General features: G+C 41.5%; 1 protein-coding gene across 1 annotated transcript in view; it reads left to right on the forward strand.

Moving 5' to 3' along the window:
* Nucleotides 1-837: 837 nt before the first annotated feature.
* The window catches only part of LOC121859927, a 161837-nt gene continuing 138682 nt past the window's right edge, over nucleotides 838-23992 (forward strand). Inside the window, exon 1 of the mRNA XM_042356886.1 lies at nucleotides 838-1015. Coding sequence (XP_042212820.1) covers nucleotides 938-1015 — 78 coding nt within the window. The 5' untranslated portion in view covers nucleotides 838-937. The remainder of the gene's footprint in view (nucleotides 1016-23992) is intronic.

The raw sequence follows: 23992 nt of genomic DNA on the forward strand, positions 1-23992 counted from the left end.
GATTTGAAGATGTAATCAGTGAGCGCCTTCAAACTGTGAGTATAATGCCTGTGTTAACCTTGCCCTGCGCTGTGCCTGCCGGATACAACCAGTCGATCGACCTAGTCTTCCCGAGAATCTCAACAAGGCCGCTTAACCAAGAATAAGAGGCGCCAAGGTCTTTCTCTCTCCCGTTCTGATGAGTCTTGACGGTGCCTAGGTAAGAGGATAGGGTGAGGGATTCGTAGGTGATGGAGGAGGGAATAGGGTGAGGGAGTCGTATGTGTTGGGAGGGAGGGGATAAGGTGAGGGAGACTCGTAGGTGATGGGGACGGGAATAGGGTGAGGGAGTCGTAGGTGCTAGTAGGGAGGGAATGGGGTGATGGATGGGAGTCATGCATGGAGTGAGAGGACGAGGCGTACAATAGGTGATAGGGAAGGAGGAAATGGGTGTAGGGGAAAAGGAGAGAATTAGGGAATGGGGGAGGGTGGTAGAAAATTGGGTTTGGGAATCGTAGGGTAAACGAAGGGGGGGTGAGAACTGAGAGAGGAGGGGTATGGAGAATAGGGGATATTGGGGTCGTAGGTAAAATGCGGAGGTGAAGGTCTGATTAAGGAAGGAGTAAGGAAAGGGGAGAAGGAGAGAATGAATGAGAAGGAAGGAATCATAGTTAAAGCGAGAAGTGGATATAGAAAACGATAAGAAAATAGGTTATGAATTAAATAGGGAGGGAGATGATGGTGCAAGGATCGTAGGTAAAGGAAGGCGACGATGAGGCTGGGAGGAGTAGGAGGGAGGGTGAAGGGGAGGGGGTGTGATCACTCTCGCTAGCCAGCCGGAGACCCCCACACTTGGCGGAGCGTCGCGGTGCTAGTCCTCACCCAACCCTCGCGCTGTGTGGACGTATTCCTCTACCTCTTCCCCAGTGAGACACCCCTTCAAGTGCCCTTCTTCATCATGAGGATCCTGGCAGGACTACTGGTGTGCGTGGCCCTAGCGGCTGCCATCCCGGACCCCCAAGGAAGCCTCTTCCGAGTACGTGAATTGCTGTAAATGGTCAACGAGCGAGAAGGCCTAAGACCTAGATGGACGGATTAATGATAAAATTCTTGTTAAAAATTCTTTAAAAAGCATACTCGCCATTCCTAAAATTTCATTGACTCTTCGGTACAGTTAATAGAAGTTCGTTTTTTTTACTCAATTCAGTATACAGTAAAGCTCGAATTAGTTGAATGGGTTAAATTATAGCCTAAAATGAACTAATATAGAGTACATGTCCGTCCAGATTAGGCCGTCTCAGACCTGGACTAACCCCCACCCCCGCACGCTGCATGTTGCCAAGACCTACTAACACAGTGCCACAGTGAAGTGTGACGCCCTTATGTAACAACAACGTGCTATACTAGTTCGTATTTTCGTCAGACTGAAACAGAAAAGTTGCATGAACTCTGTTGTGGTCAAAAGTTTTAAGTTCATGTCTCGGTAAGACCACTGGGGCGGGCAGTAGTCGTCAGAGAACTGTATTTACTCTTTCTCGTGACAACTGCTGTCAGTCTAACGTAATAACAGGCCTTCAGACAGCAAGACCCCAGGGGAGCATCTCGGAACTAGCTGTCAGACAGCAAACTCCCACGGTTAGCCCAAAGTCAGCACCTGTCAGGAAGTACTCAGGAAAGCCGTGTCACCAGGCCGTCAAAGAGAAAAAGCTTTCGTCAGCACCCGTCGCCCAGCTAGATCCCGTCACTCGTCACGGTGACTCAACGTCAGCTTTTAAGCCAAGAAGCTATCAGAGAAACCCAGTGTCAGCAGGCCGTCAGATAGCAAGATGTCGGGGCAGCCAAGTGACAGCAGAAAGTCAATATGCCAGAGCGACTCAGAAAAATAAGAAAAAGTTGGAGCGTTTTACTGTTGGCTGCAGGCAATATTTTTCGTAGGATTTCTCTCACGATCGGTGTCTCGCACCTTTGGTCTTGTATTTATAGACGACAAAAGAAGCGTAACGATAAAAGCATATAAAAAAATACCCATATTGAAATTATTGCCTCGTAATTACCTTGCAAACAGCTTAAAATCTGAGTAATTCAACAAATAAAAATTTTTAAGTCCTGTAGTAGTCTTGTAAGAAAGATAGAACATTATTATATGTATGTAATGAAGTTAGTTGAGTGGTTTATCGATAGAGAATATTCAGGCGTTTGTATGGGTATATATTCTCCTCCTGTTGGTAGTCTCAGTGCAGTATGGACATATTCCTCAGGCAAAGTACACCTAAGTCACGCCCCAGGTGCGCCGATTTCTCAGTGTGACATTCGTGGTTTTTAATTGATGACGAGGCTTTTAAACGACCGGTTAAAACAGCTTGAAAGTTTCCTCAGATGGACGTGAGATTTTGAATACACCCACGCACACACACACACTTGAGATTCTTTTAGAGAGCGTTAACCTAATTCCTCGCCGTGGTCAATACCAGCTTCTTACGGCAGGTGATGAACAGACTCCTCGCGCGATACAAATGTAATTTTATAAAAATTTTGGGAATCATCTGAAAATTACCCGCCGCCCCCCCCCCGGTTGTATCACCTGAAGATTAACCACCCTTCCGCTAATCTAACCCCTTAGGTAGCGTTAGGGTGGTTAATCTTCAGGTAAACTAAGCTGGGGATAATCTTCAGATGATTCACATTTTCGCCCTAACACCGTAAACAGAACAGACCACAAGTAGGCCAGACGAGTCGCCCACCTCAACAGCACCATAACCAACTTGCACCTGTACGAGCCTGAGTGCACACGAGCATGGTAATAACCGGTGTGTGTGTGGATCATTACGAGCGAGTAACTACGACAGGAAGTGCTGAAACTACCTCGTTATGACGTCATATTACAACCTTTAGACTAAGAATAACCCCAAGGGAGAGTTGTTGGCTTGAGACCATGAGAGAGAGGGGGTGGGGGGAGGGAGGGGCTGGTCGTCCTCCCATCTTGTATGATCATTATATATATATATATATATATATATATATATATATATATATATATATATATATATATATATATATATATATATATATATATAGACGCTATATACGCTGATTTTGACCCACTGACTGAGAGAAGTGTGTGAACAGCCCCGTATTGCAGTTTATTCCTTGTTATTATTGTTTTATAGGAGAATGGGTTTGAGAAATAACACGTTTTAACCGGTTCTTCGGGGTTTAACCAGTTCCTCAATCATCACTTTCAAACCTGTAGTAACAAAGAAATAGAAAGTAGACTATCTTATTCCTTATTTCCATATCCGATTGATCGCGGTCGAGTTTTATAAAATTTTCTGATAAGTGGAAATTATTCACAAGATTTAATTGAAAGGCTTCATTGGTCGCACCGAGAACATGTGTGAACAGTTGTGAATCATCTGGTTAAATCACTTTTATTTGACATTTAAGTTGTCAGACAAGACGAAAGTTGTGTAAATAGGTGAGAGTGGTGGACGTGACAGTAGGGCCGTGTGTCATTTCGTCTTTTTTTGAGTTTTCGGTAACTCTTGGTATTTCTCTGCTTATTATTTTTACACGGTGTGACCTCCTGCCCCGCCTCCCACAGGTTCCTGAGGGAGAAAGGTCTTTCCACAGCAACTGCTTGACCGAATCTTTCGTCGCCTTCTGTGCCCACAAGATACTGTTAGGTAACGGGTATCCGGTGATTGTTCGAAACATCATCAAAGAAGGTGTATTGCTGTAAAAGCTCATTTACTATAAAAAATTAATTATTACCTCACAAAGAATAACCTGAGTACGACAAACAAAGTAATTGTGTGTCTTATCACAGCTAAATTTAGAAATGATGTTGGTGGTGCACATGCCGAGTCGAAGCCACAGTCAGCGCAGCGAACGAGTTGCACGAGAGAGAAAGGTGTTGCCGCCAGATGATCAAAAGTTACCAAGTGGGTAGGTACCGTACCCTGGGTGAATGGTCGCTACAAACACTCGCACTAGAACGTACTACCTTCCTTTCCGGTCGTTTTTTATAACCCAGGTCGTCGTAAAAGTGTTATAGGTGATAGATGCTCTGTTAAACAAATGACATGTATGCTTGCAACAGTTTCAGTGGGCATCGTACCCCAGGCAACTCCCAACAGACTCGTTTTGCAATACATTAATTTGACCTCTTTTGTTTCCCGCGCTTTTGTGACAGTTTTTCCAAGGATTGAGAACACTGATCTTACTTGGGTTATGCAGTGTACTCGTGGCTGTAGGTTATATTTAAATTTCTAAAAATACAAAAGACGAAATACTTATAAGATCTCAATCAATCAATCTCAGTAGATGTTAGATATTGACACCGTCCTCAAATTAGATTAAATATTGATACGGTCATTATTTAGTTTGAGCATTGGTACTTACTTCAATAACAAGACTAATTCATTCGGTAAATCTGAAAGTTAGTTTAATAGTGAATTTTACAACCAGAATGTGATATGGTTTAGTTATCCTATACAAACAATGAAAACAACTCTATAGACTCCACAGTACAGAACCCAGAACTGGAATACTCTGAGAAAAAAATTGTTAAACAGAAGCCGCCGAAGCTACACATAAGGGAGATTGTATGACGACATGAAAGAGATAAAAGTTGTAGTTAACAGACGGGATGAGGTCATGAGAAGTGACCAGACATTTACCAGTGACCACAAGAGCAGCAAAAACCAGACTCACAGGACAAGTCAGAAAGTGAAAGGGTTTGGAGTGTTCACCTTTTGGGGTCAGTTTTTGCTTTGATTTTTCGTGTCTTTTTTATCATGATTCATCTCTCATAAACGGAGGTAAAATGTCAATTTAGTACCCAAAATGACACCAGAGAAAAAATAACCATGTTACGCCATAGTAAGGTGATGTTTGGATGGGTTCTCGTAAGGTCAAGAGGTTAAGCGTGTAGGTGTGTTGACTCTCGTGTACCAGATATTATAACCAGTGCCTTGACTTACACACACGCTCACATCACCTATCTTAAACACATTGATATGTTTTCATTTTCTCTTAGGCGATTGTCTATTTTTTCAGTTATTTCTATTATATTTTTATGGGTTATGTTTCGTAGTGAAGCCAAGATTATTATTATTATTATTATTATTATTATTATTATTATTATTATTATTATCATTATTATCATTATTATTATTATTATAGTCTCGTGCTAAGAGAAAGAGAACATCAAGGTCGGGTACCTGGAGAAGCCACCGCCACACACCTGACTCTGTACCCCGGAGAGGCCGCTAAATGAAAGTAAAAAGTGAAAGTGAGATAAAGAAACTGTGGTCGAGAATGAAAGGCTGGCTGGACAGGGGCCAACTAGCTAGCCATCTTGGGAGAGATGGGCAGGAAGGCGCGTCCAAGGAGAGAACGACGGGCGGTGGTTATGGCAATGGGTTGCCCGCGGTGGTGATGGATGAAGTGGGGAGGAAGGGGTGAAGTGACAGTAGTCGAGAATGAGGTGAAGAAGGGGTGAAGGGAGAAGGAGGAAGAGATGGGGTGAAGTGACAGTAGTCGAGGGTGAGGTGAAGAAGAGGGTCTCTCTATCTCTCTCTCTTTCATGTGGGCAGATAAACTTATATTAGTGGTTGAGGTTGACAGGAGGGAGGGCGAGGCACCGTCAGGGGTGAGTGGGAGTGTCAGGTCTGTCACCCACTCCTTCTTGGGCCGGGGCGTCACCCATATCATCTCTTAGCTCCTTTTTTGTGTGTGTTTTGTTGCTATTCGTAGCGTCCCGGAACTATATTTGGCGTCTTTTACCTATGTCAGCAACTCAGTACGTGGCTAGATCACTCACTCACCCATGAAGAAATATTGATTATTCATTGAGTCAGTGTACGAATAATATATTGGCATGTTAATACCCCACCACAACAAGTAATTAGCGGCGGTATCGTGTTAGTAGTGTGGACGGGCGGGTGGGCGTGTTTTATGTCCTCGCTCTCGTGTTAGTAGTGTGGACGGGCGGGTGGGCGTGTTTTATGTCCTCGCTCTAACTTATACCTTACTCACTTGATGTCAACAAAACTCGGCTCAAATATTTGTCTCAGGTCAAGGAAGGAGCCTATTGTTTATGGTCGCCGGCGGATCACGGCGTTCTTGTTATTACAGCATCTTAGTGTAAATTTGGCGTTATTTTGGCGATTATGATGCTTATTATACAGTGCTGATCTCAATACTTTGTGATATTGGCGATTGTGTTATTATATTGTATTATTTTTTAACATAAAGAAAGGTTCTGTTTTTTAGTATTGATTGTTATTATTTGATATATTTTCTTTATTTTAGTTTTATACAATATTTTATCTTATTTTTGTAATGTATAGAATTATTTTATTATCCTTTACGTCAGCTATTGTGTAGTCTGGTGGTATTCTGTCCATATGGAGTTGGTGGTGGGGGTGATAGTGATGGGGGTATGGTGATTGTGGTAGTGGTGGTGGACGAGGTAAAGCTATTGATGGTGGTGATGATGGTGGTAGTGAAGGTGGAGGTGGCGGTGGTAGTTGTGATGATGGTGTGATGATGGTGTTAGTGGTGTTGGTACTGATTTTACTGGTGGTAGTAGTGATAATGTTGTTTGGTAGTAGTGGTAGTAGTGATGGATGATCGGGATGATGGTGTTTTTGGTAGTAGTAGTAGTAGTAGTGATGAGGGTCTTGGTAGTGGTGGTAGTAGTGATGGTGGTAGACGTAATGATAGATGGTGGTGATGGTGGTAGTTGTGGGGGTGTGGTCATCTGTCTTTCTGTGTTAGTGGTGGTGGTAATAGTGATGAGGATCGTGGTAGTGGTAGAAGTAGTGATGGTGGTAGTTGTGGTGGTGAGGGTGTCGTCATCTGTCTTTCTGTGTTAGTGGTGGTGGTAATAGTGATGAGGATCGTGGTAGTGGTGGTAGAAGAAGTGATGGTGGTAGTTGTGGTGGTGAGGGTGTGGTCATCTGTCTTTCTGTGTTAGTGGTGGTGGTAATAGTGATGAGGATCGTGGTAGTGGTGGTGGTAGTAGTGATGGTGGTAGAAGTAGTGATGGTGGTAGTTGTGGTGGTGAGGGTGTGGTCATCTGTCTTACTGGTACGTGATGGAACGTATTTGGTAGTGGTTGAGCAACACTAAGGTGTATCCTCTTTCTCTCATTTTTCCTCCTACCGGAAATATCTCTCATCTGTTTTCTTCTCTCAATAATTTTTCCTTCATTTTTTGCCCCTGGTTTCATTCTTGCTTTATTTCTATATAGTATTCAATTTCTATTTATCTATCTACAGTATACATCCATCTTTACCTCCCCCTCTCTGAACTACATCTATCTATCTATCTATCTATCTATCTATCTATCTATCTCAACAGGTATACATCCCCTTGACGCATATAATGGTCTTGACCTCATTTGGTTTGGAAGCTGTAGAAACTCCCTCAAGGAAATGTCTTAGCAGTCAATAGTTGAAAAAAAAGGTTATTTAAACACGTGTCTTTGTATGCTGCAGAGACACCCTGGTGCCCCGCCCTCTCTCTTCTCTCTCTACCCTCTTGTAAGATGTCGAGTGGCTGATAAGACCTTGTGCTAGTTCCTTCCTCACTACCCTGGAGACACACACACGAGTACACACACGAGCAAGTACACACACACACGAGCACACATACACGAGCAAGTACACACATGCACAAGCAAGTACACACATGCATATACACAATCTCTCTCTCTCTCTCTCTCTCTCTCTCTCCCCTCCAGAATCCTAAAAATGTCCATCTGTTCACCTTGTCGGAAATAACCCGTCACCCACCTTATCCTCTAGTTACCTGCATACCTGTAGTATTATGACCTCTGTAAATTCTCAGGTACATTCCATCTCTCAACAACCTTCAGACTATTGTGGTTATGTATATATTATTAACCTTGTATTGTAAATCAGAAGCACCGTTATCCCATAGGCAAAATGACCTTGCGTTAATTCCAGTAACTTTATACGCCAGAGAGATTCATTATCGTCGTCAGTATTCATAATATTCTTCCTAATTTTGTATTTATTCATCTCGTGTAATGAGCGAGAAGCATCACTATCTCCGGGTTCTGTATCTCGATCTGTATGTTTGTTTACATTCTCTTTAACGGGACGAGTATCAGGTACAGGAGTGCACAGTGGTCCTCACGCAGATTCTTGTAATTATTCTCGTATTTACAATTATTCTGATGGCTTTTGTTTTGTATGAATATCATAATATATATTCTCACAAGTTCTGGTGTTTTGCTATATATTCAAGATTACTGTTGTGAATGATGGCTAAAACAGTAGTGTTTCATGTTACCGTATTAGTGTGTTTAAACATAGAGGGAGATAGGCTACACCCTTGGGAACCCCCTTACTGTATTTTCTTTTCGCTTCATTGCACTTGACAGTTATACAAAAAAAATAAGGTTGAAAAAAGGACTTTGTAAATGTTGGTGGATATAAGAGTGAAGGTTGTGTGGTGGACGAGTGACTCAGCTGGGGATCTGGCTCAAGGACGAAGGTCTCTCGGGGTCTAATGGTGTATTGATTGGGGGTCATTTTCTAATCGGAACACCTGGGAAGAAAATCGGATGTAGACATAAAACACCTAATCTGGTCCCCCGGGAACCTTATACCGCAAACGACCCGCCGATAGCTATTGATCAAGGTGATTAAAGAGGTATAATGAATGAGTTAACGACCAGTATTAACCTTAATATGATGACCTAGACTGGATTAAATGACGTAATAGATAAGAGGCGGGGACCTTGATGTTACCACACACACACACACACACACACACACACACACACACACACACACACACACATCTGAATAAAAATAGTTTATTAACCTCCTGGCTACGAAGGGTCTCTCTGTGCTGAATAAAATCGTCTGGTGTTGGTCCAATAAAATATCAAAATTGACGTCCAGTAGTGAAGGTGTTAATGTTATATTGAATAGAAACATATTCTTATTACTGGCTAAACTTGATGCATTTTGTTCGGAGGTTATAGACGTAGATGACACTAGGCGCCATGGTGTGTGTGTGTGTGTGTGCGCGCGCGCCGGGGAGACACAGGGTGGGGGGAGGAGTGGCTGGTGATATCAATGATGGTGGAAGTAGTAATCCTTGGCTCCTGTTCTCTCTCTCACTCATGTTGGCTTCCGCTTCCTTTTATTAATATTATTAGTCTTAATCCTTTCTCCACTTCCTTCTTCTCCTTTCTCCTCCTCTTATTCCTCCTTTTCTCTCCCTCTTCTTTCTGACACTAAAGGTACAGTGCTAAGATGGTGTTAATGTAGTAACTCTCCAGATGTGTTTACAGAAATGAGAAAGACATTCAAAACGTAACACCGATTTGTTGTTGTTATTCAAGTGTAAGAGTTTCACCAGATATATACACATTATATAACGTAAGGCGTGTCGCTTGTTTATACGTGACGCTGGTGATGTAACTACGTAAATTTGGCAACAGGTGTTAGTCAGGTGTGGCGACGTGTGTTAGTTAGGTGTGGCTACGTGTGTTAGTCAGGTGTGGCGACGTGTGTTAGTTAGGTGTGGCTACGTGTGTTAGTCAGGTGTGGCGACGTGTGTTAGTTAGGTGTGGCTACGTGTGTTAGTCAGGTGTGGCGACGTGTGTTAGTTATGTGCGGCAGGTGTTTATACGTGACACCAGTGATGTGACAACTTTCTATCTGAGAAGTGTAGTAATCGTGGATAAGGAAGACGTGATGTCATTGTGTTTTATTAGTGAATATTTCTATGTAAATACCTCCCCCTCTCCCCCCTCCCCCAACACACACACAGTACTGTCAATGTGTATAGTGAGTGTTACATCCCGTTTGTGTTTTAGTGTGTTGCGTTAAAAACTGGTCGTGTTTATGTTTTGATTCTTATCCCTCGTTTCTCTAGTACAGGGGTATATAGAAGTGACAGCTTACGTGTTTGTTGGTTTAAGACATACAGTATACACCATTCATACATCATCGTATACCAGGAATATTCATTATACGATCCTTAATAAATCCAAGTATGTAGATATATCACTACACCTTACACCAGTCCATTAATCAGTATTATTCGTCAGTGTTTTTAGTGATGGCTTCCTGGCCTGTGTTGTGGTGTTGGTGGGTGACCTGGCCAGCCACCTTAACGAGTCTGTGTTGGTCAGTTAGGGGTAAGATGTACAGCCAGGGAGTGGGTGGTCAGCTGTCCTCTGTACTAATTGGTCTTGCTCTCCTGACAGTTACAATCTCACCTAGACAGTTTGTTGATGTTGTGTGGCGTTGTGTGGTGTGGCGTGGCGTTGTGTTGGTGTGGTGTTGTGTTGTGTTGGTGTTGTGTTGTGTTATATTACGTTGTGTTTTGTTGTGTTCATGTAACCTGTATGACTCCAAGCCCTGTTGCCAGATTCTTTTATAGATGTTAGTTAATATTTTCTTCAAACTAGAGACGTGAGAATGGATCTACCTGGCTCACTTAAAGCTTCTGCACTTAAACATGGCGACGGAAATGGTGTGGCTATTGTACAGAGACTCGACACTATAATTAAAATTTGTTCTCATCCCAAATTACAAGAAAAACAACAATATTAAGAAACTCTGAGAATCTGGTAGAATCGACACTGAATCTAGATAGAAAACACATCTTACGAATATTTGAGAATCAGAATCATTACATTAGGATTCTAGCTTAAACTTACATGTATTTACTGAGCCTCAAAGTAAAAGAAATATATCGTAAGAAGGTTTGAGAATCAGAATCATTGCACGAGGAGTTTACACGGTACTTACTGTACATGTGTCGCCTTAACCCCGAAAAGAAAGAAAGACATTCATCGTGGGAACGTTTGAGGATCCTGACCCTGATTACCTTCACGTGCGTTCACCCCTCATCATCTACTATTACTACACACACACACGCAGATACACACATACACACACACACGCACGCACACACAATGAAAAAAAAAATCTACACAATGGACTCTTTAAAGTTTTCCGCCTGTGTGTGTGTGTGTGTGTGTGTGTTCGCTCACCAGTAACTTTCTACATCATTTCTCACATCGGTTTCCTCAGGGGCGGTAGCGGTGGTTTCCTTGAACGTGACTGGAGAGGATGACTTGGGCAGGGTGTGGGAAGTTTCCCTAGTGGGGAGGTTAAGTTGGGGAGGGGAGAGTACGTAGAACTAAAGGGATGGGGAGGAAAGTTGAGGAAGGGAATTTTTTTATAGTTGAAGGGGTGTTGGAAGGTTGAATTGGTGATGGGAAGGATGGGAAGTATATGTAGGAATGGGAAGAAGGGGGTTGAAGGGGACTTGATGTTAAATTAAAGGGGTGATTGTGGTGGGGAAAGTTTACAGGGGTTAAGGGGAATATAAAGGGAATTTTTTCTTCATCGTAAGGGAGGGAGGGCTAAGATGTGAAGGCAAGAGCTATATTTTCTTGATAATTGAAGGAGTAATGGGAATCAGGGCGTGGAAGAGGACAAAATTGAAGGGGTTTGTAAGAGGGGGTATTTCCCTTAGACATTGCAAGGAAGAGGGAATACTAAGGGGGGAGGGATAATGACTTAAGTTGTGGCGAGAGAGAGAGAGAGATTAGAGGTGATTGGGGTTAAGCGTAGTTGATCAAGGTGATTAGAAGATGGGCGTGATCATTTCGTAGTTGAAAGTGATGGAAACTGTTGCTCTCTCTCACACAGGAACTTTCTTTCGTGGTATTTTGCCTTAGAAACATATCCGGAAAGTTCAGCTTCACCTCAACAAGAAGGTTGTTTTACGCATTGTGATCTTCCCTTCTTTTTATTTTCAGTATTTTTAATAGTTATCTTACATGAACGCAAAAAACAAAATGACATGTTTAGGTTTTTCAAGTTTTCTTTGCATCGCCAGAACACAAACTCCAAAACCTCAGTTAAAATAAAAATATCGTAATTATTTTCAGCTCGGTATAGCCATCTTGACCCATTGAGTACGATGACTTAATTTCATGAGTACAGTGTAATTGTACTCAAGGGGATTAGCCTTCGTATTCAAAGGGGCAAGACATCATACACAGGGGATTAAATATTGTACTCAAGAGGTTAAATCGTCGTACTCAGGGGTAAAGACGTCTTAATGGGTGGATTCATAGTACTCAAAAGAAACGCATCGTACTCAAGAACACCAGAACACTGTATAAGGAAGCTGTTGTCCCCGGGAGCCAACACTCGATAAAATAAATGTAATACTCGTGTGTGTGTGTGTGTGTGTGTGTGTGTGTGTGTGTGTGTGTGTGTGTGTGTGTGTGTGTGTGTAAAGTCGTGACTGCTGTGGTATTTATTTATTTTTAACATTAAGTCACTTCTTCAACTGGCAAGATGTGCAATGTTTACAACCCGGAATTAGTGGCGAGCGTCTGGCAGGCGAAACTATGGAACGGAACGTCTCTTTACCTACAAGCTGGGGAACACGACATCTCCTTGCGCAAGACTCTGATGCTTCACTACTGATGATAACATGTTGATGACTCACTAACAAATATGAGAATTCTCAGTGGTCGTGTATTGTGTAACTGTGCCTCAGTAGAGAAAGTGTTGAGAAAGGAATTTATAAGGTGAGAATCAAGTTGGTTGAGATACAGTAAACATATAATGCATCCGAAAAAGAAAATAGTGAGCCTGAATTTTCTGATACGAGTTTATTAATCACCTTCATTATTTACCCAGAAACGTTGGTATGTTTACAATCCATGAAATTTAGTGGTGCTATAATGAAGATCTTAAGTAATACAAGGCAAAAAAGACTTGCCACATTCCCTGGGTGTTTAAGATGCTTGTGTTTCTTCTTATTAGTGTCTTCATTAGCATAATATCTCCGTCCGTGTTGTTCGTGTGTTAATTACCTGAGTTTCCCCTTCAAACTTTATGTATATAGAAAACCCTCACCTCAAAATATTTCCTCGGTGTTTCTCTCCTAGGTATTGAACACATCCGGGTCACGGTGCTCAGGTTTATACGGTATTGTGGTTTTAAGTTTTCCTGGGGTTTATAGGCCTCCGTGCGGTTTATGAACTTATGGGTTTACGGTTTATTAGCTTATGGCCGCGTAAACACCAACAAGAAAGAGAAATCGGGAAGTGTTGACTGCGTTGTGGTGGCTTCCCGCGTTGTGGTGGCTTCCCGCATAAATTGTCACATTTCCCGCGTAAACAGTAAACCGGAACACCTATTTACCAGAGGAAGGAATTAATACGTCATAATCTTTACAAAATGGATGACCAAAACTTGAAGGAAAATGGAATAACAGCAAATTAATAATGAAGGAGAGAAACGTAAAGTCAGAGAGGAATTAGATAAAGACTGAGAATATAATTAATTAATAAATGAGTGATTATCTCAATGAAAACGTGTAAGAAATGAAGGAACAAAGTAGAAATTGGATAAAAATAATGAGTTAAAGGAGACAGTTGGGTGGTGAGGGAGTGACTGCAGTGAGAAGGGAAAGTGAACCAAATTGATTTCGTCTGGGGGAAAAAACACAACAAATTGAGATAAAAAATAAATGTAAAGCGATTGGTTAAAGAATCGTTGAGAGTAAGAGGAGCTTTAGAACGAGGGAGGAGGAGGGGGGGGTGATGATGGAAGGGAGAAAGGGGGATGAAGAGTGAGAGAAGATAATGCAGGAGGAGTGTGAGAAAGGAAGAACACCTCATCATTGAATAGATGTGTTAAGCAGTGAGAGATAATCAAAGAGAGAGATAGTGAGAAACAAAGAGAGACAGAGAAGGGGGGGGGCTTCACCTAATCATGGTGGTGAAAGGTAATACCAGAATGTTTTAAGAGTCACACAGAAAGACAACAACGAACAATAAACACAAGTAAAATCACCAATAACGATAATAAAAAGGTGGAAAAGAAATGAGAGAGAGAGAATGATTTAATTTGGACTTGAAAGATACGCAGAGAAAAACAATAGACAAACTTACACAATTATACACAAGGAAAACACATAAGAAAGATGATGATTGGAGGAAATTAAGAAGAGAAAGAGAGAGAGGTATAGATATATGAGAGAGAAAAAGGAACAGATAAAGAAAAAGAGATAGACAAACAGACATAGATACATATTATAGAGACAAAACTAGATGATTGAGTTTAGTGATGGGAAAGTCGTATAGAACTCTACTAACAGACAGAAATAGAACAGAAAAAACCTCACTCGTTCACTCAACCACACAGGAAGAAGTAAAGTGCCACCACGTGAAAGACATCGTAGAAAAACAATATAACAAAAGGATCCCGTGTAAAAAAAAAAGGGGGCTCCACGGAGAAAGGGAATTGAAGGGGTAAGATGGTGATGAAAAGGGAGGAGGAGGAGGATGTGAAGCGAGAAGACACCAGGGAATAGAGGGTGAAAAGGGGCGAGTTTGTTAGTAAAGGGTGACAAAGTGTTTCTGAAGAGCCAATGCTGATTATAACACCAATACATTAACGCCATCGCAGATAGTAACGCCAACGCAGATATTGACGCCAACGTAGATATTAACGCCAACACAACGCTAACGCAGACGTCGGGGCCAGGGGGAGGGTTGAATATCTTCCTGTACAGCGTGGAGGTGAACTAGAAACCTAATGTCCAGTAAAGTAATTGAACGGTTCATATTAACAGGGTGAGGTGCTGGTGAGGACGGAAAGTGAGTCAGAGGGCCGCGGGGTGGACTTGGTGACGAGGGAGGGAAGGAGGTGATGATGATGACGTGTATAGTGGAGATAAGAAAGACGAGAGAATGGTTAAGGCATAATGGTAAACACAAACAATGGCTTATTACAGTGTGTGTGTATATGGGTATAGACTGTGTGTATGTATGTATGTATGTATTTAGCTGTGAATTATGGTGTATGGTGGGTCCTTCCCTCTCTCCTTCTCCATCTCGTCTCCCCTCGCCCCACCCACCCCTGGCTACCCCTCCCCCCCCCACCCCAGCTGCGGTGGAGGGAAAAGAGGTTTTGTGGGTTTTGCCAGTTTGTCTACCTAGTGATCTAGAAACACACACACACACACACGGCCAGCACACCCTCACACTCACCACCTAGCCGGATGTTATTGCCCTAGTGTGTGTTGGTGTGTGTGTTAATAAAAAAAATCTTGTTACTTCCCTTTATATAGAATTTTTTTGAAAATAAGTCACGTTTGACCATCTAAAAAACAACCACTGACGTCACATGAGGCTTACGACACTCCTTAGCGCAATGGACGACAAACTTCCTTTGCTCTCTTTAATTGTTTTAATTATCTTGGAATGAGCGGTTTTGTGTGACGTAAAATGTGTCGTAAGATCTGATTGGGTGTCAAGTTGGTGCGAGTGAGTAGGTGAGAGATGTGTAAATAACGAGAGATTAATAATGGAGAATGGTAGGTAAGATAGCTTGCGAATGGTGGGTTATCGTGCATCAGGCATCTCAATGTAAACAAAACACTGGTTGGTGAGATGATAAAAGTGCTGAAGAATTGGATGATAACAATGGGTAGAATTTGGATGGCAACGGGTACAAACAGTAAAAACGGGTAGAAACTGTACCACAACGGGTAGAAAATATACGGTAACGGGTAGAAACGGCACGGCAACAGATAGAAACTGTACGATAACGGGTAGAAAATGTACAACAACGGGTAGAAACAGCACGGCAACAGATAGAAACTGTACGATAACGGGTAGAAAATGTACAACAACGGGTAGAAACGGAACAACAAGCGGTAGAAAGTGTTAGTTTGGTCCCCACAAGGAGTAGCCACCTGTGTGTCCAACCTGAACGTGAGCAACCAGGAAGTAGTAGTGTGGTCGAGTATTTGCCAGACACTCGTTTTGGTGGTAGCTGGGTCAATTAGTGTGTGTGTAGGGGGTAGAGGTTGAGTGAGTTAGCGTGTGGTGGGGGTGTTATGGAGGGGTTTATGGATGGGGGTGATGCAGGGGAAGATGGTTGGGGTGTTATGGGGAAGGATAGAAGGGGAGGTTAGATACTGGACATAACACAATTAGATAAAAGAGTAATAATTGAAAAAAAAAGTGATAAATACGTAGCTATATAAATGCTCTTCAGTTGTACCCCCCAAAAATCCTGTAACTCAAAGCACAGGATCAAGAAACTATTTCGTAACATCAACACCTCACTTAACCCCTACTGAAGGAGTGTGGAATCATACGCCGCGTGTCAGCTGTGCATTGACTCCACCTCTCCCAGAATCTACACTCGCCAGCTGATTTTTGTTTACATTCTCTCAGCTGACTGCCTGGGTAATTAAGGTCGAGGAATGTTTACATTTTGGCTTGCTTTTGAGTGAAGGTCGATAAGTATTGAACTATATTGATTAAAATGAACCTTTACTTGAAATATTAAACTACTTAAATCGTTTATATGAAGTAAATTTATCTTTTATGATATAGAATTTTTTTTAATTATCGTGTATTTAAAATTCCGATACATTATAAGTGACGGTGGTCTTGGAGACGCTCGGTCAACAGGCGGTCACAGCGTCCATAGATTCAATGCTCGGCCCTGACATTTGGCAGGAGTGTTGCGTCTTGCGGGTGTGGCGGTAGAGTAGGTGTAGCGTGTGTGGGTGTGGCCTGTGTGTATCCCGCAGATCAAAGGTTCTAACCCAGTAAGCCACGAGTGACCTCTTTCTGCTGATTTTGGCCATAACACTTTCTCTTTTTATGTAAACTATGTATAATATGTCGCTATGTCTGTTTTATTTATTGCCTATTTACTTGTTTATCATTTGTTTATGGGTGTGATTGAAAGTTGTTTTGTCAAATTTAAGAAATGTGTAAGTTTATACCGAGAATATTTGACCCCGTGGTTTTATTTATTTTTTTATTTTCCTTATAACTTTAACCATCTGATAAGTTTTAACCATAAAACCCTTAAAGAGAAATACCTTTATACACAAAACATTCGCTAAAATTTTCCTTATAACTTTAACCATCTGATAAGTTTTAACCATAAAACCCTTAAAGAGAAATACCTTTATACACAAAACATTCGCTAAAATATAAACACAAGAATGTGACTTAGACAGAAATGCTTAGACGTAACAATATTCTTACACAATAATAAAGGCGAGTCGGCAACTTCATCTCACCTGGTCACGATTTGGCCAGTTTCCCTCGTGAATACTGTTACGTAAGGCGCTAATGATGAATATTGGCTCGTAAGTGTATACCAGTTTTAATGATTTCAGTAATTGTTTTGTGCTGTATACTGTTTATATGAAGTTATGTATGACTTAGAAAAATAGTTCATGATGTTTTGGTTTCAGAAATCGTATATAAACAAGACAGTTTTAAAGTCTAAACACTGTGTATAAGTAATGATTTGCTTTTGTTACCTAAACCATACAAAGGTTTAGTTGTTCGTTTGATATATAATAAATACGGATCTATTGAGACAACTCCATAAACTGCCGGAAAACTTGGTCATGCCTATTTGTCAACTGCCACATTTCCATTTCGCTGCGGGGTTTGGTAGAGATATACGGTATAGGAAACACGAAAAATGGTGGAAAACAAGGAAGTGGTTCAGTGGATAAGTTGTCAGCTGTGGCCGCGGGACATCCTCCTTCCTGCAGGAGTCGTACCAGAAGGCGCTACACCACATGCCACGCCTGAAGTAGTCGACCATCCAGAATAGTAAATAGACTTTCACTTCACCAGGTCCAGGAGTGTTGTGATTATCTTGCCTTTATAAGTGTCGCTTATGTCTGTTTATCTGAATGTTTTCCTGTGTAGTAAGTCTTAGATGCAAACTACATCAGAAACGGATCACTTGAAGGTTAACCCACCAGTTTGTTTCACCTTAAGATTAACCACCCAAATTCTAACCTATCCCCCCTCATCCTCATCCTCCCCAACGTTTGGATGTTTAATCAGGTGAAGTAAATTGAGATGTTTAATCTTCATTTGATCCTTAAGTATTTGTATCTTGACTTATACTCGCGCCCTCTGTCAGTGAGGTTACCTTAACGCGACTCAATTAGTGTTGTGAGTTCATGACACGACAAACTCCACTAATGTTATGAATTTACAGCAGGATAAAAATCACCAGTGTTGTGATTATACGTCAGATCAGTCAATAACTTTAATACAGTTGTGATGGGAATTTATAAAAAAAATACTTCTTATCTTCGTGGTTATTAATAAATGACAGCAATAAGTACAGGTTTAAGTGTAAAGTACAGAGTTACAGTAATTCCCATATTGTGGCAGCATCATGAAGTTCAGGCCTTGGCCTATTGTCAGACTAAAGGCTATCAGTGTTAGACAATAGGCGCTAGTTAAACTCAAGTTGACACCTCTAGTGACACACAGGTGATGACAGTTGAGTACACGAGCTCACTGGTCAACACTAGTTATCACTTCACCTGGTAACTGGTTTTTCTCTCTCCTTGGGAACATTATCTCTCCAGACTTGTTAGCGTAGTTAGTTTTATGACTTGTAGAAGAGTTTTTATCTTTCTTTGTGACTAATTTCAACTTAATTTCCTTAGTTTTCTGACGAGTTCGCCTTATAGAGACTCGGGTAAGCGCTTGCAGACAAAATGTTGCAACAGAAAACGGGTGCGGCCCAATGCCCAGCCCTGGGGAGAACAGTTACACGGCCTTGAGGCCTCCACACTGGGCCCACCCGGGGTCGAGAATACCAGAATTCATCACCTTCTACCATTCTCCTTTGTTCCAAGTCTGTCAGATTAGCCCAGAAGTCAATAATGTGTAGGTATGAAGAAAAAAGACCAACACGTTTGCAGTTGGGGCGTGGGGATAAGGCGTGACGTATTAACGCCATCTATGGCCCAGAAGAAGTAAGCAAGACGTGTCAGCGCCATCTGTCGGCGAGTTTGTCCACACACACCTACAGTTATACGACCTTGAAAAAGCCCACAGAGCGCGAGCCGGATGAAGAAGTCTTAACAGTATATAATCTCATTCCTGTACACCGAACAATATAATCGACTCCATAAAAAGCTAAATACAAGGGTTAATAAGAACTACCTGACCTCCCACTGGCTGGTGGTATAACGCTACTAGACTCGAATATCACTTCCTCGCCGATGGTCTTATAAAACACAGGAGTGAGAGTTTTTTATTGTGGTGGTGTGGTGGTGGTGGTATTGTTCTTTACGAGATCTCTGGAGCTTTACAGTGGCAGCACTGTGTTAATGGAGGGTTGGTGGTTATCCGTACCCAGGCGCCGCTCAGTCTTGGTACATTTTGATTAGGTGCTCCTCCTGTTACCTGCGACGGACAAAATACTCCCGGACAGTATTCCCTGGACAAAATCCCACCAATACAATAAGCAGTGGACTAAATCTCACCAGACAATCAATTTCCCAGTGTATAAAATCATTCAAATAGTATTAAAGTGGACAAAACTACTACATATAATTTACCAACTGGACAAAATACCATTAGCATACAGTTTACATCTTCAAACACATCATCTCTACACACACACACACACACACCACAAACATTGTTACTGATTTACAAACCTACAAACACCATCACCACTACCACCACCACACCACTCCTCCTCCCACGCTTACTCAGAACTCCCCACTCCCCTGAAAGCCCTTGGTGTGTTTTGTGTTTGAATATGTTTGTGTGTGTTTACAATGTGTGTGTATGGAAGTATCATTCTTGAATAAAGTTAATAGAAGTTCGGGTAAGAAGATCATTGGTTTGAGTCTTGGTGAATAATTTAGTTTTAAAGGGAATATTTTAGGTGAAGATCATTAATTTAGGGGAATTTTGGGGGTGAAGATCAGAGTATTTTGGGAATTTTTGACGAATAAGTTCAAGAATTAGACGATTTTTTTTAATATATGTTTTAACTATAGGAAGACTTTAGATGAGGATATTTTAAGTTTAAGGATTTTGGGGAGTGAATATGTTTAAGTAGTAATGAAAGTTTGGTTAAGGTGAATTGGTTCAGTCTGTCATATTACACACGTTGGATTAACACGTACTGGACGTTTTTCTATTATGTACAATTAATAGGTTTTTTCGTATATCGGAACACTTTCTCTCGGGGAGATGTGTGCTTGTGTGTGTGTGTGTGTGTGTGTGTGTGTGTGTGTGTGTGTGTGTGTGTGTGTGTGTGTGTGTGTATGTGTGTGTGTGTGTGTGTGTGTGTGTGTGTGTGTGTGTGTATTTGTTGTATGTGTGTGTGTGTGTGTGTATGTGTATATATATATGTGTGTGTGTGTGTGTATATATGTGTGTGTGTGTATGTGTGTGTGTGTGTGTGTGTGTGTGTGTGTGTGCAGTTGTTTATATTCCTCGTCTGCATGGGTGGCAGTGTGTGAATGTCTGTCTATCTCTACATATGTCTGTCTGTGTGTCTTAGCGTCTTCACACAGCGTTCAGCAGCCAAACTAGAAACAAAACAAAGCAAAACACCTAACGAGCTAGTCAGTCAGGTTAAACTACCTCGTTTACTCCCTATCTATCTTACGAGTTGAAAGTTGCAGTTGGTATTATCTACTAGTTTTTTATATATAGTGACTGGCTGGGCCCTTTTTTTTCTGCAGGATGGATGAGAACTTGAATTTCTACTCGAGTGTTTCTATATCTAATAATGGTTGAATACTTTTTTTCCTAGTATGAACGTATGATTTTGACAGCAGAAATAATACGTAGTGTTATGATTACGATTCGAGTTTTTAATATTTGATAATAAATATATTATTGTCGTTTTCGTAATAGTTATATTTTTGCTAATTTTAGAGATATATTCTAAAAATATATCATATTAAAACTGAAAGGTTGGTACATACACTCCGTTTTCTATAATTTCCTGAAAGGGTTACTCTAAAAAAAAAGGTCACTTGTGCCCATCTGCCGCCGAAATCACCTCGAATTTCCCATCCAACCCGAGAGAAAGTTGACACGAGCTAAAACGGCATTTGTAGCGCACGAAGAACCAGGAACACTGCACTAGACTGGTCCGTCTGTCAGGGTGGTGTAAAGGTCAGAGTACTTTGGGTTTTTTTGGTTCAGGAGCTCATGTTGGCGCTTAGGCCCTTGTGGCAGAGAACACCTACCATGCTCCAGGTTAGAAGTGTTAGTTTCTGGTGGCAGGTTTAAAGGTTTCTACCCGTCTGTTGTTTTCTAGGAGTATAATAGCACCTGTGTGTTGGAGGATGGTTTGATATATATTAGAAACCACGAGTGTTTTATTGGTGGTTTAACTGAAGGATGTGTCTGGGTTTGGTGGTTTAACTTGAGGTGTCTGGGTTTCAGGTGGTTTAACTGAAGGATGTGTCTGTGTCTCTTGTGATTTAACTGAAGCAAGTGTCTGTGTCTGGTGGTTTAACTTAGGGAGATGTCTGGTTCACTACGGGTGGTTTAACAAGTAGTACCCTATGAGGTGATGATCCTAATAAACCGATTAAACCCTTCGAAACTCAATTCGATTTTCATTTGTTATTCAATGTCATTCAAGTGAGAGGAGAAAATAAGAGTTACGCTCTACCGCCACGAGAAACTTAATATAGAGATATATATCACGTGATGTGTGTGTCTGTCTGTCTGTCTGTCTGTCTGTCTGTAATTGTGTGTGTTTGTCTGTCTCTGTATTTGTGTGTCTGTACCTGTGTCTGTCTGTCTGTCTGTCTATCTGTCTTTGTGTGTGTGTGTACCTCTGTCTGTCTGTCTGCATTTGTGTGTCTGTACCTGTGTCTGTCTGTCTGTCTTTGTGTGTGTGTGTGTACCTCTGTCTGTCTGTCTGTCTGTATTTGTGTGTGAGTGTGTGTACCTGTGTCTGTCTGTTTGTCTGTCTGTCTTTGTGTGTGTGTGTGTTTGTCTGTCTGTCTGTCTGTCTGTCTGTATTTGTGTGTGTGTACCTCTGTCTGTATGTCTGTCTGTATTTGTGTGTGTGTGTGTGTACCTGTGTCTGTCTGTTTGTCGTGTTAGTAATGGGTCTCTATTTACCAACTCTGGCTCGTGTGCACCTGGTAATACTACAGTAGACACGACGCGTAAATTCTATAATAGAAGAGTCATATATTTTATTTCATATAAATTGTTTAAACGTAATTATGTGTGGTAATAGGGGTGGTGGTGGTGGTAGTGGTGTGGTAGTAGGGGTGGTGGTGTGGTGGTAGGGTGGTAGTGGTGTGGTAGTAGGGTGGTAGTGGTGAGGAAGGGTGGTGGTGGTGTGGTAGTAGGGGTGGTGGTGGGTAGTAGGGAGGGTGGTGTGGTGTGGTAGTAGGGTGGTGGTGGTGTGGGTGGTGTGAAGGTAGTGGTGGTGGTGGTGGTGTGGTATTAGGAGGTGGTGTGGTAGGTGTGGGGGAGTGGTGGTGGTGGTGGTGGTGTGGTAGTAGGGGTGGTGGTGGTGGTGGTGGTGGTGGTGTGGTAGTAGGGGTGGTAGTGGTGTGATAGGTGTTAGGTTAGAAAGTTTAGCTATGACGTAATAAATTTAAGTTTCTCTGATTTAATGGTTATTGATGACTGAAATTTATAAAGGAGCTGATTAAATAACAATTATAATGATGGTATTGATGATGATGATAATAATTTAAGTTTATTATTATTATTATTATTATTATAGGTGTGTGGGTGGGTAGGTGGTGACGTCATAGTGGGTGTTGCGGTGGGCGGGTGAGTGGGAGAAATATGGGTGTCTTGCTCCATTCTCATATTTCCCTTTCTCTTCCTTTCTTCTTTGTTTTCCTCTCTTTTCTTCCTTCTTTTCTTTGGTTAGTTCCCCATTATCTTTGTCAGTTTATCTTTAATCGTCTCTCTCTCTCTCTCTCTCTCTGTAAAGTAGTTTCCTTTCCTTATAATTCCCACGTCCTTGTTCCACCCTCCACTCTTTTTCTCTCTCAGTATGTCTCTCCTTTCTCTATACATCTCACTCCTCACCCTCTATCTCAAATTCTCACCGCGTATCTCACCTCCATCTCTCTCACCCAGCCACCAGCCCACGAGATAACCTGATCAGGCTCACTAATAAGTACCCTCTCCCCTGTCTTACCGGCCCGAGCCTTAAGAGAGCCTCATCTGACGCCATTAGAAAGTCCAAACATAATTTAGGATGCTAAGACCATTGTCTACGTGGGTTCGCTGGGGTAGTATAGACTTTCTAAGGGAGGTTCAGAATAGCTTGGCAGTGTCTCAGATCAGGTTGCGCGCGCTTTTCCATCGTTATTGTCTATGTACCTCGTTTTCTGTTGATGTTCCGTTTTCTATGGGTTTATGGTGTATTTGAGGTGTTGTATTTTCTTTTTCTTTTTTTTTAATGGACTTATTCTGTGCGTTTTGTATTTGTTATTTAGGTATTTGTTGGTTTTTATGTTTATAGTTAGCGCGTATTTTATTGTTATCGTTTTCAACCTCATTTTCTGTTGATAATTCATGTTCCTGTAACTGATCTGCAGTGGTTGTATCTCTCTGCGCGTCTTCTTATTCCCCGGATGTTTTTTTTTATTGATATATTTCTACGTGGTTTACGATGCTCGAGTTTCTTATGCTGGCAACACTTTCCAATCAAGACACGATCGAGGTTGGAGAAGCTGTTTGTATTCTGCGCGCGTAAAAACATAAGCTAATATTCGTTTTCTAATTCTGCCTCATTGTGCCGGCTGAATCGAGTACTCATCCCCAGCACAAAATACTCTGTCTATACATTAATTTACCCCTTACCTGATGATGTGAGAACGTATATAACTACCCCAATTAAGGTACAACACATAATTAACCTGATATGGACCGACGTGGGTAAGATTCAACTCACGAACCTTTGAGAATCCGGACCCTTAGAACGTATCTCTTATCATTTAATAATTTTATCTACAAAAATTAACGTAAGTTGTTTTGTGAATCAGGGAATTGTGATTATATTAACATCGTATAAAAACATGTACAGTAGAAAATCCAATATAAATATTTATAAAGGAGAAAATTCTTTATGAACATTTTACAATAGAAAATCTGGTGAAAATATTTGTCCAGCCAAAA

The sequence above is a fragment of the Homarus americanus genome, unplaced genomic scaffold, assembly GCF_018991925.1.
Source record: "Homarus americanus isolate GMGI-L3 unplaced genomic scaffold, GMGI_Hamer_2.0 scaffold34581, whole genome shotgun sequence".
In the NCBI taxonomy this organism is placed as follows: domain Eukaryota; kingdom Metazoa; phylum Arthropoda; class Malacostraca; order Decapoda; family Nephropidae; genus Homarus; species Homarus americanus.